Source organism: Limulus polyphemus, unplaced genomic scaffold (assembly GCF_000517525.1).
Source record: "Limulus polyphemus unplaced genomic scaffold, Limulus_polyphemus-2.1.2 Scaffold5, whole genome shotgun sequence".
Lineage (NCBI taxonomy): Eukaryota > Metazoa > Arthropoda > Merostomata > Xiphosura > Limulidae > Limulus > Limulus polyphemus.
Window position 1 is genome coordinate 1,978,742 of NW_013665615.1, and position 20,154 is coordinate 1,998,895.

Here is a 20,154-nt window from a genome sequence, read left to right on the forward strand (position 1 = left end):
AATATATAAGTAAGTTATAAGTATTAAATTTATATCAACTTTAAACGAGTACAAGAGATCACGTGACTTGGTCAAATTGACCGGACCCGTGTTGGGTTTGTTTTTGTTTGTTTTTGAATTTCGCGCAAAGCTACACGAGGGCTATCTGCGCTAGCCGTCCCTAATTTAGCAGTGTAAGGTAGCTAGTCATCACCACCCACCGTCAATTCTTGGGCTACTCTTTTACCAACGAATAGTGAGATTGACCGTCACATAATAACGCCCCACGGCTGAAAAGGCGAGCATGTTTGGTGGGACGGGGATTCGAACTCGCGACCCACAGATCGCGAGTCGAGTGCCCTAACCACCTGGCCATGCCGGGCCACCCCGTGTTGGGAGATATATATATATAGTATAGCTTTATTTATACATTTATATATATAGTAAAAATATGTTTTTGAGTAAATTTCATAATAAATTAAGATTGGCAGAAGGGAAGTCGTGACCTTTAAAAAAGGTTAAGCAATGTTTTCATAAAAACATATTCACTGAAATACTAAGTATATATTAAATAGATTAAAGAAATATGTTATTGTCAATGTAATTATTTTTTACAAAAATATGGATGCTCAATATTGCACAGGGATGGTTTGAAACCAATGAAGAAAACTTATCTTGGTTGTTTAATTCAGATTAGCTTGTAATCATTTTGAAAATAGAATGTAAATATGGTTCTAGAATATAGAGTATAAAGATTAGGCTTAAGGTAATGCATTAGTTTTACGGCAATATCGTTTGTAGAATAGCTTGTACACCTACCTACTCTTTGAATGCATTATAAAAAGAGTTTTAGGCACTCGACTTAAAGTTGCCTTTTTTGGGAAGTGTGAACGGTATCAAGATGAAGAAATAAAATTGCAATTAGTGTATGGTGAATCAAGTAATCGTAAAAATGAAGGTTGTTAATCTAATAATCAAGTGCTTAATTCAGTATGGAAAATTATCATATGAAAATTAAAAATAAAGAGCATGACAGTTCCATAATTTCTGATATAAGGATATTAAATACGGGACATTTGTTGACTTTTTTCATTTATTTATTTTCTGTGTACATCTTCAGGGAAGGAACACTTTCTAGACTGATAAGTTAAATACAATATAGAAATATAAATATCTGCAGATATTTAACTAAGCTAGCTTGGTAGGAAAAACGCCAATCACTATACATGGTCCCTTATTGGCGACATGTTTCGTTCTTAAATAATTTGCAAATGACAATAAAACACTAGTTTAATATAGTATTTTTATATTAAAGATGAAATCGCAAATCACGCCCTGTTTAATTGCTTTTATTTTTCTTGTTCATATTCTGTCAATAGATGGCAGTTAACAGATTGACTGAAGCTGATATCCTTCTGTATATCAATACAGTCTCTTTTTAAATCTTTGCAAAATTCACAGTTATCTTAATCAACTTATTTCAAAATGCATAAAAATTTGTTATGCACGTCATAAACTGCAAATCGCTCACTAAACTTTCTATACGCATCTATTTACTAATATAAATAAATGATGGTTTCACATCACACGAGTGGCACTTCACTGATTTGAAGAAGGTAAATTTCTCACACTTCATAAAATTTCTTACACATATTTATACTGATGTTTAAAAAGTGACATTTTAAAAACTACAATGACTTAACTATATAAACACGTTTCAAAAGTTACACGCTTCTTTCCACAAACAATCCATAAGTTTTGTTTGTTTGAAGTTAAGCACAAAGCTACACAATGGGATATCTGTGCTCTGCCCACCATGGGTATCGAAACCCGGTTTCTAGCGTTGTAAGTCCGAAAACATAACGCTGTGCCACTGGGGGCAAACCCATACGTATCTGATATAACTACCCTATACGATTCAATATATTCCAAAGAAAACTTGCATGAGTGTTCTCACAAATAATAAGTCCATTCATCACTTTAATATCATCGTCATCGCTGCTTTCCATGGTAAAATATTTTGCTACAAGTCATATAAACATACAGAGTGGTCCATAACTTAGCTGTCGCAGAGCAGAGAATCTGGGATAGCTAATTCTTGAAATACGATGTATTTTAAACACTAATGAAACATTCCGTTTACACCAGTTTTTTTCATGACGGAGAAATTGTTTTTCACAAAACCTTCCGCGCCACTTCTTTTGAATTTGAATTTTTCCCAATAAAGAAAAACACATTTCAATAAAAGTAATTTTTATTGTACATAATTATATAGTTTCTTCTCTTTTTTTTTGCTTAAATATATTATAATACTAAAAAATACCTGCTCCTTTTCAACTTCAAATATTTCATACAAAATTGCTCGTCTCGAAAAAAACAACACCTATTCACTCAGTTTTTGACACCTTTAGACTATTCTAAGTACTTTTTATTATAAATATTTTTCCTAATATTACAGTGCCGTTTCAACATTTACCATGCTGCTTTGCATAAGTAGCGAAGTTCAAGCTTTTCTGTTAACAATATATAAGATTAATGAAAAAACACTTACTCCCAAAATATCGATCTGTTTTTCGTGACCCCTTACGATATTTTCTATTGGTTACATGTCTTTGTTCATAAAGACATTTTGCGATTTCTTAGGCCTAAGAATAGCTAAAGTTATAATTGATGGTTAGTTTTTACCTTCTGTGTTTTAATTTCGAATATCCAGATGATGTTTCTCACTCAAGAGAAACCACCGATAAAGAAAGAATGTAACTTTGGTCCAAATTAAAACCTTTATAAACGGTCTTCAAAGTATCTTACTTTTTAATTGGCTGATAATTCGATCTACCAAGGAAAACGCTAGATGGAGGGAAATATCAGCTTATTTTTTGAAGTTTTTACATCACAACAAAGTGCACTTCTGAACTAAGTTTGCTACAATGCTCTATCGATGAAGTTTTAAGTGGTACATAGATAGTTAAAATTTATATCAAAACTTTTATGGCTAAAGAATTGTAGATCATAAAGGTAGGCTCTCTCTGGAGATTGAACCAGCTATTATCAGCATCTTTTACGACACAGCTTAAGAAGTACTTTCAGCTGAAAAATACAATTTGCTATATATAATTGTGCTTAACAGGCCAGAGCCATGAGATATTATTATTTTTATAAATTTATTTTGTTTCTTTAGTGGTCTTTATTTTTATTGAAGCCGACCAGTACGTTTTGTTGTTCAACGTCCACTTGTTTTCAATGTTTCTTTTGCCACAACAATTAACCGAAGTCGAGGATAATAAAAAGTTACTGAATTTGTTTTCTTTGTGATGTATGGACTATATGTACGATTACTTTATTTATAAATAAAAAATCAACTATGGTGTAGAAATGTGATTAGCTCTGTGCCACAGTTATGTATAATAAGCCCAAAATTGTTATAACTGTTATATTTAATAAGTTATATATTGTAAACTATTTTAAAGGCAGGTGCTTAATGAAAGATGAGCAGTGTTACTTTTGTAATTACCATTTAAAAACTAAAGTGTGACGGTTGAAACGTAACCAATTAAATTGTACTTACAAGTAATTCATTGTAACCTATATAAAATATATATATGTATCTTTATTGGTAAAATTACCTTTACATTAATCTAATATCAATAAATCGTATATATCCCATAATCAGTATAAATTGCATTATTAGCATGGGCAATCCAGAATACAAATAATCTCCTTCGTCCTAGACGTATATCCTATACAAAGCTAATCATTTAACCTTTCATACTTATCACCTTATTCAACTTTATTTATATACAGAAAGAAATGAATTGTTCGAAAAATTCAAATAGAGTGGCAGCAAGTGATATCAAATGATATATCGAAATAATAAAATTATTGAGAGGTACGTCTAAAGTTATAAAAATAAGTGATGAAGGATTAATCAATGAATTAAATAAATTAACTGTAAAAAAAATATAATTAAATTGTTGATTTGTTACACAAATTACTTAAAGAAGGAGAGATAACTAATAATGAAGCCGAAAAATATTTTAAAAATATTTTAATACATAATAAATGAGCTACATTAAAGCAGACGTGTATTTAAGTGATGATAAGAAAGAAAAATTGAAAACAGCATACAAACGTTTCTAAAAAATTAAATTAAACAGATAAATAAAGAAAATAGGAATACAAAATCAAAAACATAATCTAAAAAAATGAAAGATTTTCACCATTTTCTACTATCTTAATAGCAACTGGTGGGTTGGGCGACTGAGGCGCGAAAAAGACAATTGATAAAGTTAGTGGATCTGGACTTGCTAAAGTATGTGGTTGTAAAAAGTAGGAAAGGAGGAATTATAATTTGGGAAATACCTCATTAAGTAATGAAGATATAGAGAAAAAATGAATGGGGTTATAGAGGCGATTACCCCATTGATCTATTAGCTAAGAAGATAAAATCATTTGAAAGTAGAAATGTTAATTTAGATAAAAGTACGGGACCTGGTACTCATTGGGTTTGTTATTACAATGATCCAAAATATAATTTTGTTGAATATTTTAATCCTTATGAAGAATATAAAATACACAATGTAAAAGTTTCTAAGGTTATAACATCAAAAGAAATTGAACAATATTCAAAAACAAGTGAAAATGAAATTACACACAATTTGAGCTTTTTTACAAAAACGTGTGTAAAATATGAATATTATTGTATAAAATATATAAAAGAAAGAAATGTCGATTGTAGTCCTTATGAAGTGTTACATATATTTACTCAAACACCGACTGATTTCAATGAGAGTTATGTATTAATAAACGACAAGACTAACAGTTATAGATTCTAAAGATAGTGAGCATTCAGAGGATTTTACAATCGAGTTTTAAAATCCTGTGGATGTTAGTAACAGAAATTATTCTTTAGCATTAAAATTTGTCAATGTTAGTATCATGGAACAACATGAATATAAATGTTCATAACAATACTATAGATATTACGATGGAAATGATCAGAAAAGATAGGCGATTGAAAATGGTAGTTATACTCTACACAAGATAAATATATTTTTAGTTAAATTACATAACGTAGATAATCCTCCAATAGAAATTAACATTCAATTTGTAACTTCAAGTTTATAATCACTTTAGCTCCAAATTATCAGATTTACTTACCTGAAGGGAAGTTGTAAAAAATATAAAGATTAGAACCAAAAATTATTATGTTCAAGAACAGAGGTAAATGTACAGCTAACATCTCTTAAGGTGTAAAAGACATTCACTTCATGTTATCAATGGAGTATTATACAATAATAAGTTTAGCGACATTTTGTATTCCTTTACTCCTTGCAATCAAATTGAAAGGTTAATTAAAACTGAAGAAACAAATCTAACATATTGTTTGTTTGTTTTTGAATTTCGCGCAAAGCTACACGAACGCTATCTGCGCTAGCCGTTCCTAATTTAGCAGTGTAAGACTAGAGGGGGAGGCAGCTAGTCATTACCACCCACCGCCAACTCTTGGGCTACTCTTTTACCAACGAATAGTGGAATTGACAGTCACATTATAACGCCCCCATGGCTGGAAGGACGAGCATGTTTTGTGGAACCGGGATTCGAACCCGCGACCGCAGACTGCGAGTCGAGATCTCTAACCACATGGCCATGCCAGGCCAAATCTAATATATATGCAGATGTTAACAGGTCATATTTTATTTATAGAATAAGAATTAAGGTTACAGATCAAAATTATTATGCAAGTGACTTGAACAAATAAGAATGTTATATAGATTACTTCTGAGGTATAATAAATGAATTATAACAAACGTCGTTCATGTGTAAAAAAGTCGAAAATAATATGAGGAAGGTATTTTACTGATATTTTGAACTAGTCAAAGATAAAGTACTAAAAATTCTTAATAATACAGCAAAATATATTACTGAAAATAAATTCATAGAAAGTAAATTGAGCATTACATTAAGGAAAAAAAACAGTATCTACTATTTTAGATAAGAAACCTAATATGATTTGAGCGCAATTTGGAACTGATCGTAAAATATTTTAATTTTAAATAAATGGAAACAGCCCGAGATCTAACAAGAGTACCTAATTGTTATCAAAACATTACTCAAAATATTTAATACCAACAGCATCGTAAATATAAAGTGCTATTGATGAAAAAGAGTATCTAAACCCGGTTTCTAGCAGTGTGAGTCCGCAGACAATACCGCTGTGCCACTGGAGTGTGGGGGTAGGCGCCACTAATAAACAACAATTCATGTTTACATTGGTATGAATCAGTAACTAATAGGAATAAGCGCAACCTAAATAAAATTGATGGACACAATAAGTAAAAGCGAAGTACGAAAATAGCACCGTCATAGCACCATCTTTCACAGTTACCATTTCATTCAACTCTAACATAAATTATACCGAATAAATCATTTATCACGGTGTGGCCAATGACTATGTCTAGATCACACAATTAGCATAGTAGCTTTTGGATATACATAGCTGTCTTTATTCTTACCTTGCACATTCCAATGATATTCCAAGCATTTATCACACCATAGGAGTTAAACACTGTATGTTATATCTAACTTTTCTTAAATTTTTCTTCCCTTTAAGAGCTTGTTACCTTTAGTTTGTTCCCTTAATGACTCCCTCCTTTCCATTTTCTACTCTAGCTTCTAGACTGTCTTTCTTTAAAAAAGTCACCCTCAAAAACTATGGTTGATTAGGGCGGGTAGAACTATAACAGATACAATAGTGGTCATATATTAACATAGGCTGCGCTTTTTTCTGTAGCTGTAACTTATAAGTAAGATTATTTATTATTAATTCTAATTACTTTTCTAGAAAGTTAGCTCTTCTGCTCGAAGTTATTACATAAGGAAAAATAATTAAAAGGAAAAAATAAACTGGTGTCTTAAGCATACTGTAAACAAAAAATGTGTTTCGAATAAAATAGAATTATATGCTTGAAAACAGCAGTTTTTTTCCTTCATTGGAAGTCCATTTTGTTAATTTTCATACTTGCTCAAATTTTGTTTTCAAATATATTTATTTAAACTGTTTATAAGTTGGATTGTTTTACCTGTTTCACCGACAAACTTGTCATTATTCTTACAAGCTGTGAAGTAATTGTTCAACCAATACAGTTATGTGCAATAGCCGAAACTCACCAAATATGGATAAACTGAATCGTTTCTAGCTGTAGCTTGTACGGTGAAACACAAGAGGACAAGAATTATATTTCGTGGTGACATTAGATCACAAGACTTTTGTGTCATTTCTATAAGAATATTATTTTTGTACAGAGATAATAACTAATGTCATTACAATTAACTTTAATCAATAAGTAGATGTCAGTGTACCTTTATAATAATATCTATACGCAAGTGAAAAACGTGCGCTGTGTACCAGAATAGCGGATTCAAGATAGAAGTTACTTTGCCAATTTTTTATTAAATGAACTAACACGATAGAAAGAACATAAACATCAAACTGTTGTTTGAACTATAAATCCGATGATACATGGTTTGCGGGCAGTTTTCGTAAAAATTTACTTTGGGTTATCGGTGGGCTATAACAGTGATGGTCAAATTCGACTATTTGATCAAACAACAGTAGTTCAAAGGGTTGGTGGTGAGTGCTGATGGCTATCTACTCTTTCTCCAGTCTAACAGTTCAAAATTCGGGAGGGACAGCCCTTTGTAGAGCTTTGCGAGAAAAATTATGACAAAAAACAACAACAACAAAACAAAATAGTGTTTTTCCTGCGACTTACTATATTAGCCTTAAAATATGTTATTTATATTACGAAAAACAATTAAAGAATAATTGGAATGTATTATATTACAAATAGGATAAAGGAAAACAATGTTGTAAATAATGTCAATTATCTTCCTCTTCAGTTCATTTTTACATAAATCAAACAGTTTGTCACCCATCATGTGATATGAAGTGCAAACGATTGGTCATTCAATATGTTTTCTTAAAACCAGAGTGTTGGTAAGATTTGACCACTTGAAAAAGTCATTTTTAAGGCATCTTTTCAGACTGGATTCACTTGACAAGAGCATTTCATAAATCGAATTAATAATTAAAATGCAACGTTTCATATTTACCCAATTAAAAGTTAATTGAAGCTGTCAACAGCTTCCCCTTAAAAACACTTTACATGTTACGTGCTTCGATGCAGAAAATAGGTTAAGATAATATTCGAGATTTTTTCAAAGGAGTGTATTCATGTTACCTGGCTGCACGTTGAAATGTAAATTATCTGCAATAAGAATATTGATTTGCATATCCTGGTCAATACGATGTGCTCTCAACATCATTATAGGTTAGTTGTTTTGTTTTTTGCTGTGAGTAGACTGCACATCACTGGGTATCCGTCATTGATGCTGGCCTTTTAAGCTTGTTTCCAGCTCTCTGCCATCAAGTTGCAACTGCAAGTATTTTATTCAGTCTCGAAGAGGAATAATGCGAGCCAGAATCGACTGATAGCGGTATTTTGCTTGTACTGTGAATGACTATTAGTTTGCTTTTGTAGGTGTTTAAGCAACTGTATCATTGTTTTGGAAGCAGACATAATACCATAAATAAATATCTTCCTTTAATTGTTTTGCACTGTAATTTTAGCAAAGTTTTGGTCACAAAGATATGCTTTATATAAACTACTTAAAATTATTTGGTAGTAAATCATATGTAATTGCATCTATGGTCAGCTGGATTGGGTTTATGATCTGTGGTTAATTTCCAATTCTTGTTCTTTTATATTAGTTTTACGTTTTGCGTTAAATTTCCAACTCTTGGTCACAAGGATTAGTTTTATGTTTAGTGGTAAAATTCCAAATATTGGTTTTAAGTTTTGGGTAAAATTCCACATCTTGGACACTAGGGTTAATTTTATTATTTTTGATTGTCTTCCAACGCTAAATATTAGGATAAGTTTTATGTTTTGTAGTGGGTTATTTTTATAATTTGTTATATAATTCTAAATAATGGTAGTATAATTCATTTTATTATTTGTAGTTCAGTTCCAACTCTTAGTACCAGAATTATTATTAGAATTTGTGACTAAGTCTCAATCCTCGGTACTAGGATTAATTTTATGTTTTGTCGTTAGTTTTCAGCTCTTGTCACTAGATTTAATTTTTATAGTTTTTATGAAGTTCTCGTTCACTAGTATTAGTCAGATGACATCTAATTAAATGCTGCATTTATCTTTTTTATACTTAGATATATGTCACCTGGTTAAGCAATAAATGTAAGTTGTTAGAGTGAGGTCACAAGGAATAATTAAAAGTTTTGTATTATTAACATTGTTTAAGTGAATTGAAAAGAAAAACATATGTTTCCACCTACACCTTGATATTCAAACCATGTTTTTATTTACTCATGCTATAGTTTTTTCAATGTAATATCATTGTAAAAGTTTCAATGAGATAAACATAGATATATATATATATATATATCAAAAAGTAATGCACCCAAATATATTTCGTGAATTGTGTTTAGTAATTTGTAAGCTGTATACTAAAAACGTATGAGATGTGATATTAGTAACATTGATTATGGAAGATGATTTTATTTTAAAACTAGCAATACCTGTACGCTCTGTTTCTTTTGCTTTTAAATATGGAGCTTTTATTTGAAAAGAAGCTCACTATATTTAAAAATAAACTGTAAACATTTATATCCCCCAGTGGCACAGCGGAATGTCTGCGAACTTACAACGCTAGCAACCGAGTTTCGATACTCGTGGTGGGCAGAGCACGGATAGCCACTGTGTAGCTTTGTGCTTAATTACGAACAAACTGTAAACATTTTTTAAACCTATATAACTTCGAACATATTACTAAACATAGTGCTATACTTCAAATTTTCTTAGAAAGATGTGTGTATATATATATAAAGCTATGAGTTCTAAATAGCTTATATTTTTATAGGCTTAAATATTGAAACATATGATTTATTATAACATTTTCTTTTTGAGTTCAGTTCTGTATAAAATATAGACATGTTGTATTTCAATACGAACTGTTTCAATATCACACAAACTAGTATAAGGTGTAATTAATGATTAGTCAAATCAACGTGAGCAATCAAATTCACATTGTAGAACGTAACACTAAATAAAGTGTATATGGTGTATTGAAATAAGTTGCAACCAAACTTTTAGCAAGGATTAGTAATGCAGCCAACTCAAACTGGAATGATTCTTTAATAATTAACTGAACGAGTTTCTGGAAGGTAAGAAGCGTAAATAAATATAAACGTTTTAGTTATTTGACATTTAGCAAATTATAAAGTAAAGGTTTTGTCTTGATTCTGATTCATTATCTAAACTTTCACGGAACGAATACAGTTATGATTTTCTATTAAAGTAAAGAATATTAATTTCTGTGTACAATAAATAATTGATCATTATCCAATAAATTTATTTTTTACGCACAAGCGAATGCTTTTGATACTTTTAAAGATATAATGATTTAACCCTAGCACCAATGCAAGCATACTATTTTCTTTGTCATGAGAATCTCATTGTGTCAGGAAAATCAGATTTGTAAGACAAATTGGAGAATTGTTCACTGAAAGGAGTAAAAGAAAGCATGTGATGCACTGTAGATTATACGTTAATTATTAACTTGTGTTAATCCGAATGCAGGAGTCTATGGAGCAATGGGAAGCAGAAAGGACGTAGTCCTAGCCTAAGTTACCCCAGTTGTACTGCGCACGCAATCCAGCTCTGGGCTTCTGCTGTTTTAAATGATACAAATAACACACATAACTAAATGATAATACTTTAGATTCATTGAATACTAAACATACTTCGTAAAACTTAGGTTTGTTTTAAGTATCATGCAGTGCAAGAGCAAAATATGCTGATATTTCGTTGCCTGTTCATTATGCCATTTATCACCATGGTTAGCTTAAGTATATTATCAAATCAAATTAATGGATAAAATACTTTTTATGTAATAATTTTACAAGTAATTATTGTAACATTAATAATATCTGATTAACTTATATATTTGTACACGTTTGTGGCCAACAGTTTGGAAATCATTACATGGTTAGGATATAACATGTCATCAGTTATCTATCGTGTTTGCTACAATATTTGATTAAATTTTCATCTAAATCTTATATGGGTCACTTTATACCGTTATGGACACCGTCCTTTGCCACATTTACCAGAATATATATTTCTTGTAACATCAGTTACAAAATCCGTGGATAACCTAATTTTGCAGATACTAAACTCAACATATAAAATAACTCCGTTCTAATTATTTAAAAAAAAAGATGATACAAGTAAGAAAAGGTTAATAATGTGAATATATAAACTTGTCCAATTTTTGTTTCATTATTTAAGCCATCTTCAAACACAGCAAAGTCTATCTAAAGTTATAAAATATAAATGTTTAAACATCTAATAAAAGTCCCTATGCGTTTTAAAAGTCGATTTCGTACAAATTATATGACTTATAATCATGATAATTAAACTTTTATAATAGGAAAATTATTGTAGTATAAATGGATTAGAAATGATCTAAAATTGTATTAATACATTCTTCATGACTTTCATTTATAACTTTTTATAACTTCCAAAAGATAGTGATATGAAAATTTAAAGAGCATTATAACTTTGAATGGATCAAGTACGACCCAGTGATTAACGGACTTGACAGTGTCGTGGTTCGTTATTGCCAAAAAAACACGCTCCGCACTTGCCTTCTCCCAAGTCTATCAATTCAAAATTAGGAATGGCTAGCGCAGATGCACTCGAATATCTTTTCGCGAAATTCAACAGAAAAACAGTTTTTAGTTTTACTCTTTTACGTTATGAGTGCTATACGTAAATTATTAGTGAACTTCATGTATTAGGATTCAAATTGAAGAGAAACATTGTTTTACTGACAACAAACGGGAATATAATATATTAAAGGCGCTATACAGATACTGGAAATACACGTTGAACTGTAATGCAGGTTTGTACTATTCCAACAACTGAAGACAGCAAGCAAACTGTCTTTAAAGTTACCATCAATGACACAATAACGTAAGGTTAACAACCACCATTTGCACTATTTTTACGTCTTACACTACTGCTTTTATACAGTCAGTTTCTTGGTATAAATGTTGTAGAAAACCATATATAATTATAAAACACGTTAGCGTTCAATTTTCAACATTTCTTCCCGCGCGTCTATGTTGCACAGATTCTTTATTTTCTCTAACTTCAACGATCACTTCTACTTAAGACTTTTAATGTAATGATTTTCTTTCAGCAGAGAGAAAACCGTCGCAAAACAGTCACGAGATAATGTAGCACCGTAAATGGTTGAACGTTCACAAACTAGCTAACATTTTCATGAAACTTTGCGTGCACGGACAACTTGCGTAATCACACGCTTCTCACGCTATATTATAATTCGCGTAAAATTACATTCAAGTATATATAATGAGAAATTATTTCCTAGTACTGTTTGTGTTATTCAGTAATCTTACTGAATTTATACTGTTAGTGCTACCGTTCAATATGTTATGTAATACTATATCAGCATAAAGAACTAACTTCATAGATGCAAGTACAACTGTGTGTATAAAATAAAGTTAAGGACCATGAAACAAAAAGAGAGAAATTTTTACAAAAAATGTTTTACCCCTTTTAAGAACTCCTATTTGTACATTACTACCTGAAAGTTTTATTAAATTTTCCTTCGCCAATTTCTGATGTAGAATTTCCACCAAGAGTATTTAGTAATAAATGTTTATCAATTGTTTGTTTGTTTTGAATTTCGCAAAAAACTAGACGAGGGCTATCTGCGCTAGCCGTCCCTAATTTAGCAGTGTAAGACTAGAGGGAAGGCAACTAGTCATCGCAACTCACCGCCAACTCTTGGGGTACTCTTTTACCAACGAATAGTGGGATTGACAGTCACATTATAACGCCCATAATTTGGTGGGACGAGGATTCAAACCCACGACCCGTAGATTGCGTGTCGAGCGCCCTAACCACCTGGCCATGCCATGCCATACCAAGTATCTTCCTAGTCTCTTAACCATTGCATCATATTAGTTTATTTATTGACGAAAAGAAAAGTCTTTGCAAACACTAACAGCATTAACTAAGTCTACAGGTTTTTCTTTTTTTCGTTCAACCCAGTATTATTAAAATAAGGGAGATAGTCCCGTGAAAGTTGTTTTACCAAAGATATGACAAGAGCAAAAAAGGTCTAACAAGTCTATAGTATATGTTTTCCACAAGTGAAATTGTTGATATGAATAAGTCTTGCAAACAGTAAAAGCCTATTAGGAGTATCATGCTATTTCTCTTGAGAACGCCTACTATGCCTTCGGGTGACTAGCTATCAGACAAAACCCACTGAACTAAAATTGGAATTTTAAAGCATACAGAAACGTAATTTGCTCATGGTTCTCATACATTAAGTTAACAAAAGTTTTTTGTTTCATTAAATCCATAAAACACCACAATATAAAACTTACATAGAAAGTGTTATTAAAGAGGAGGCTTTTGGTTTAAAGAAAACAACACACCTAAATTCTCTCAGTTTTGCTAGACTATACCAACCTCCCATAATTCCTGGAAATCTTGTTGCTCGATTCGCAAAAGTTCGCAATGTTCACTAGTTACAACAGTGGCCGTGTGGGGGCTGTTATTTAAAACGCCATCTCCAAAAGCTGTTCCAGCCACCAAGGTGCACAGTGTCATGGTGTCCTGTAAATGAATATTAAAGAAAATAACATTTAATTGTAGCTAAATGAAATTGACAAATATATATATAACTTGTAACATTTCATGAGTTCAGAACTGCTTAGGGCTCATAGTAAGACATATATATGCTTATACATTATCAGGATATAAGTATAAAAGAGAAATTCATAAATATATGTAATATCTCAGTGGATACTTTTATTTATGGTTAAGCACTAAACTACAGCCTCTACTCTTCTAATTATAGAGTCTTGTCACAGTACGATTGTGATTGAGCAGTCCAGATAGCGTGTCTGTCCCGAATTTTTAATCACCGAGCACAAGGGGTAACCGGTCGGCAGTAATCGATTACTATTCTTTTAAATATTTTATTTCGTTATTTATTAATTCATTTTATTTTATTTAGCTATATATTATTATTATTATGTATAATTGTTATACTAAGTTCCCAATGTAAATAAGAAAGGCTTGTGCTTTTAATATATAAAGTGGAGAGCAAGACTTTTAATCTCTGCTCGACATTATATTAACGCCAACAGGGCGAATAAACGCAAGACCATATTAGAATCAACGACAATCTAAGAAAATTATATAAGTTAACTATCTTATTCTCAAAATAATTCGAAATGAATTAGAATATTAAAATTAATTAACAAGAAAATTAATATTTTTAACAACAGTCACCAAAAATAAAAGTTATAAAGGCTTAACTAAATAAGCTAGATGCCTCTTATCTTTTAACTTTAATATATAAATAAGTTTTAATTTTAATATAATACAACTTATGTAATATTTTTGCAGACAGGAAACTAAGATATTTTGTAATCTGGCCTGTTGTTTCATTTTGTTTTTAGTCCACCTTATATTCAACAATCGAAGTTGAAGAGCCCTTTTAACCTAAGTTGTGGTTTAGAACACGTTTTACCTGAACTTGTGCATGTAGCTGTTTGATAATTTTCTTCTTAATATTGTAAGAAATAATGCCTAAGTAGGGTGTTACTAAAGTAACAGTTTTCTCCGGAACATCCAACATGACAATAGATGAGATACTGAGTTTTTTCAGTATGGGTGTGGATTATTCTACTTTCAGCGGAAAACGTTTTCTTCTAAGCTTTTGTTCAATGTTCTAAACTCCTGATTCAAAACGTTTTTACTTTCTTGAATCTTAAAGGTTCTTTATAAGAAGGTTTTAACCAGATTTAAAAAAACAACAACTAAAGAACTGAAGTTTCAAAATGTGAATAATGCTCAATAAAAGTGGGTTGATGATCTTCTTTAATAAGTATACCCTGGTTATTTAAGACATGAACATCTAAAACGAATAATTTGTCATTATGTTGATTTTAAACAGTAAACTTTATACTTGGATAGTCACCATTTAAAAACTAGAAAAATCCTTACCAGACTCAACACTTTTAAACACCACAAAAGTGTCACTAACATATCTCCTGTAATACACTGGCTTAAACCATGCAGGAAAGGATTATAACAAAACATTTTCATGGATTTGTTTGAATGTTTTGTTGAAGATACTCACCACCAACTCTTGGGATACTCATTACCAACGAAAAGTGAGATTGACCTTTCCTGTATAACGCTCTAAAGGCTGAAAGTTCGAGCATGTTCGATGACGGAATTCGATCCCGCGACCCGCAAATTGGGAGTAGAGCGCTCTAACCACCAGGCCATGCCAGGACATCATTTTCATGTAAGCACAGAAAAAGGTTAGCAATGTCAGGCGTAAAGCTGGAGCCCATAGCTGCTCCAACAATTTTGTTTATAGATTTCACTTTTAAATATAAAGTGTGATTGATTCGTCGCAAAACGCAAAAGTGTTTTAAAGACGTCTTTAGTTATACCCTGTACATTTTCATTCCCAGCAACCACAAGTTTATAAAAAAGATATATAATCTTCTTTGATTTAAATATAACGATTTTTACTGTGTACATATTTAAGAGTAAAGTTTACTTCATCATCTTTGGCCATTTGAGAGCATCGTTGTATGACATTTTTTTGTACGGAGCCTTTTATTTCTTCTTGTTCTAGATAGTGTTAACTATGATTATCAAGGATTAACAATAGTAGCAATTTGCATTCACAAGACACGGCAAATTTTCTGTTGTCTATTATAATCTAATTTAAAAACATATACAGTACTTCAGTTGTATTATAAATTTTGAATGCGCTTCGTCCATCTAATAATTATTACCTAAATAACATTTTCAGAGTTTTGCTAATATATATATTTTATGGTTCAATTAAATTTCATATTTATGATTAGACCTTCTATATTCAAATTGATTTGATTTTAATTACTGACTTTGTAGTTTTGTGTTGTTGTTTCTTTTATACTTTATACAGATCGAACTGGTATAAGACTTTAAATACACAATCTCTCTTCGTCATATATAACCTTCTTAAAATATATAATTATCGAATTCGCAATGCCATTACGAATTTTTTATAATATAATTTTTGGCAGATTTAGAATGTGAAAAAGCAAAAGTTCAGTTTCGTTCAATGTCATTATCTGCTTTAAACTGTTAATATCCCAAACTCTTGGCACTATTGAAAATTGTTATTGTGAAAAGATAACAACCTTTATCAATAATATTATTTTATGTATATTTCTGTGACCTCTTCAACTAATCATGCGTAATGAATTCAATGACATAAAGCAAGATCTAAAAAAAGTAGATACATAAAAAAAATTTCCCAGTAAGCATCACGTTACTGGCTTCCTCACTGGCAAAACAAATATAACCAAATTTTCCAATCGTAAAATGTTACTCTATTGTAAAATAGTCATAAAAGTAGTATTCTAAAATTAACTAAAGATAAGGTATAATATTGAAAGCTGAGATTATATTCAAACACCAAACATTCGATAGACAAAATGGGGAAGCCAATAATATAAAGTCGAGACGGCTTAGTCTGCTCTGTGATCATCAGCCAGATCAAGTGATATCTCTACTTCCATCCCTATCTTTTTGGTTCCATTTTTCAAGTTCAGTAGCCAGCCCTACATAGCTTTTTTATTGAGCAATAAAATGTTTCCTAATATTTGTACTATATTAGGATAGCTATATCAGATATTTGGAAACATAGGCGTATGTTATAAATGAACACACTTAGTATGACTTGATAATTTATTAATATTTTAAATAAATAAATGTAAACTAATACTTATGTTTAGCAATGTTAATTTTCCTTTTAACATAATATTATATATATATATATATATATACATAAAAGTGCAATATGTGCAAAAGTGTTAGGACAAGAGAATATTTTGTCATTCTTTCCATTTTATTGGGCTAATTCTTCCATGCCATTGCAGAATGTAAATTTCAACACTATGGTAATGCTTCACTGATCCATGTTGACAACTGAATGTGCCAGGGTGAGAATACTTATCATTCTTTAGAATTCCCATATACTTGTACCAAGGGCATGTCATAATGGTTATGCTTGAAAGAACATACTTATCAAATTTAGGGTCTGAAATAACAGTTATGGTACCCCATACAGTGTCTTAACCATATAGAAAGAAGCTAGCAAGGAGCTAGCATGTGGTAGGTTATATGCTAAAAGAAATCAAGTTAATAGCAATCCACAAATAAACCTAGATAAAAACAGTGTGATGCCACGGCCCAAAAAGCGTAGAGCAGAGAGTTCGCATAAAAGCTTTACGCGATGCTAGTTGGACTCTCCGAGAAATTTCTGCAGACTTGAAATGCTCCCCAAACATTGTCAAGTACCCACTAGGTCGTAAGACCGAGAGAGGTAAATTTGAAAATAGCAAAGGAAGAAACAGAACACCTAAACTCAATTATACTAGTGTTAAGTATCTTCGTTTATGCAGCGTTCGGAACAGAAGAAAGACTGTCACTGATCTCAAGCATGAGATAAACGACCATGTACCAAATGACAGAAAAGTATCCAGATCTACAGTATCAAAAAAGACTCAACGAGAATGGAATATTTGGTCGTGTAGCAGTTAAAAAACCTTTACTTCGATCTCCAAATATTGTCAAGAGACTGAAATTTGCTAAAAAAATACAAAACTGGACTGTTGATGATTGGAAAAGGGTGTTATGGACGGATGAGTCCAAGTTTGAAATATTTGGTTCAAAGGTTGTACGTCCGGCGGAAGAAAGGTGAAAGATACTTACCTCAATGCATAGCACCTACCACAAAACAGGGGAGTCAATGTAATGTTTCGAGGATGTTTTTCTGCTGAAGCAACAGGAGATATTTGCAAAATAGATGGAATAATGGACCAGCGTAATACCATAAGATACTGATCCGTCATGGTATACCCAGTGGTTTGCGTATTCTTGGTAAAGGAATCTACTACCAAGAAAATAATGACCCCAAACCCTCATCCAACCTATGCAGAAATTGCTTAGCTAAGAAAGAAGCTGCTGGAGTCATTCAAATGATTCAATAGCCCCCACAGAGCCCCGATCTCAACCCAATTGAGCAGATCTGGGATTTGATAGATCAAAAACTTATTTGTTTGTTTGTTTTGAATTTCGCGCAAAGCTACATGAAGGCTATCTGCGCTAGAAGTTTCTAATTTAGCAGGTTAAGAGTAGAGGGAAGGCAGCTGGTCATCACCACCCACCGCCAACTCTTGGACTACTCTGTTATCAACGAATAGTGGAATTGACCATAACATTATAACTTCCCCACGGCTGAAAGGTCGAGCATGTTTGGTGGGACGGGGATTCAAACCCGCGACCCGCAGATTGCGAGTCGAGCTCTCTAACCACCTGACCTTCCCAGGCCCTCAAAAACTTGACAAATCAAGAGTTAATTCCAAAAAAAAAACTTTATGGGAGTGTATTAGAGAAATTTACAGCAAAATTCCCAAGGACACTTTGATTTAGTATGCTGCGGCAATGCCTATAAGACTGTTTGCATTATTAAAGCAAAAGTGGGACACACAGAATACTAACTGTTTGCTAAACTCAAGCACTTTCACTGAGTTTCTGTTGTACTAAATATGAAGATTAATATAATTTTGATGTTTCACCTATGATTTACCTTCCATCGTTCTTTAAAAGTAGCCTGGAATCTAAGTTTTTCTTTGTCCTAAAACTTTTGCACACTACTGTACGTTAAATAAAAATGTTAATAATTTCAGTGTTCTTGCATCATTGAATTTGTAAAACAAATGCAGTTTGATACGTAAGCAAGGTTATTAACTGAATGTTAAACAATATTAATTTTCGGTTTTCACAAATGTGGGAAAAGTGCGTCGAAAATACTGAGAAAAAGGCGAACAGCATATCTATCCCATCATGACTAAAGGTCCACCTTAAAAGATCAGTATGCGGATTTTACTGTTATATTTTGCTAATGAAAAAAATTCATATACATTGGACTTACATAACTCTTCTACAATCAAACTTATTACTGGAAGCTATATAGTAAAGTGTCTCAAAAGTTATTAATTTATCAAAACAAAAATTATATTTTTCACTCGAAATATGGTAATTCAACACAATTTTGATGTTTTTATCCTGTTAAGGGCATCTAGCGAAAGTCTTTAAAATGTTTAAACTAATTTTTATTCCTTTTTTTATATTGTTAGTATTCGCTATGATTTAACATAGCGAAAAACCTTAGTTTACTCAGCCAGCTTCTCGTACCACTAGCATAGGAACCACTAAAATCTCAAAATACTCTCACACTCTCTGTTTCTTTCTATTTTCCACGTGAAAATAGCGAGTGAAGAAAAAAAAAGAGTTGGATTATGTTTTTTTTTCTTGTCTTCATTTCTCAAAATTTCTCAAAACAGTTGTTGTTTAATGGTAGAGTAAGTCATTTAGCAACAACTATATCATTCAAACTATAAAACAATATATTACTATTCTGTAATTCTCTGTAAGGGCGAACAAAGATTTATAGTTTAGGAAATAAAATTACAGACAATATCTCGGAAAAGTCAGTTTCACAAAGTTTTGTTGTTGATTATATCGCATGCTTGACCTAAGTCTCTTTCTCATTAACTTTGGTGCCACTTCTGATGAAATGATTTTTGTATCCATTTTTATCTACAAAGTTACAGCCATATAGGATAAGTGACCAAACACAAATATGTTTTAGACAATCGTTATTTTAAATGTAGAAAAATATTAAAAAACATAATTAGAAACCTTTGATTTAAGTGATCTGAAGCTAGGAGTCATCCGAACATCTTGCTTCTATCGATATAAAATAACATCAGTCAAACAGTAAAGATACTTAAAACTGAAACACATTTTATATATTAAAATAGATTTTAGTGACGAGAGTAATAAGGACTTTTTTAGAAAGAATTAACAGTTTGAGATCTGGATTAAAAATGCTGATATCTTTGGTAACATAGATGAATCGGTAGACACAGGCCACACTTAAACAATAAGTCATTTGACTATATAAGATGGAACA

The 20,154-nt window shown here is 31.5% G+C and overlaps 1 protein-coding gene across 1 annotated transcript in view; it reads right to left on the bottom strand.

The window, feature by feature from the left end:
- The window catches only part of LOC106473199 (rap guanine nucleotide exchange factor 4-like), a 274,940-nt gene that overhangs the window by 95,310 nt on the left and 159,476 nt on the right, over positions 1-20,154 (bottom strand). Inside the window, exon 6 of the mRNA XM_022380258.1 lies at positions 13,569-13,715. Within this exon, the coding sequence (XP_022235966.1) occupies positions 13,569-13,715 (147 nt within the window). The remainder of the gene's footprint in view (positions 1-13,568; positions 13,716-20,154) is intronic.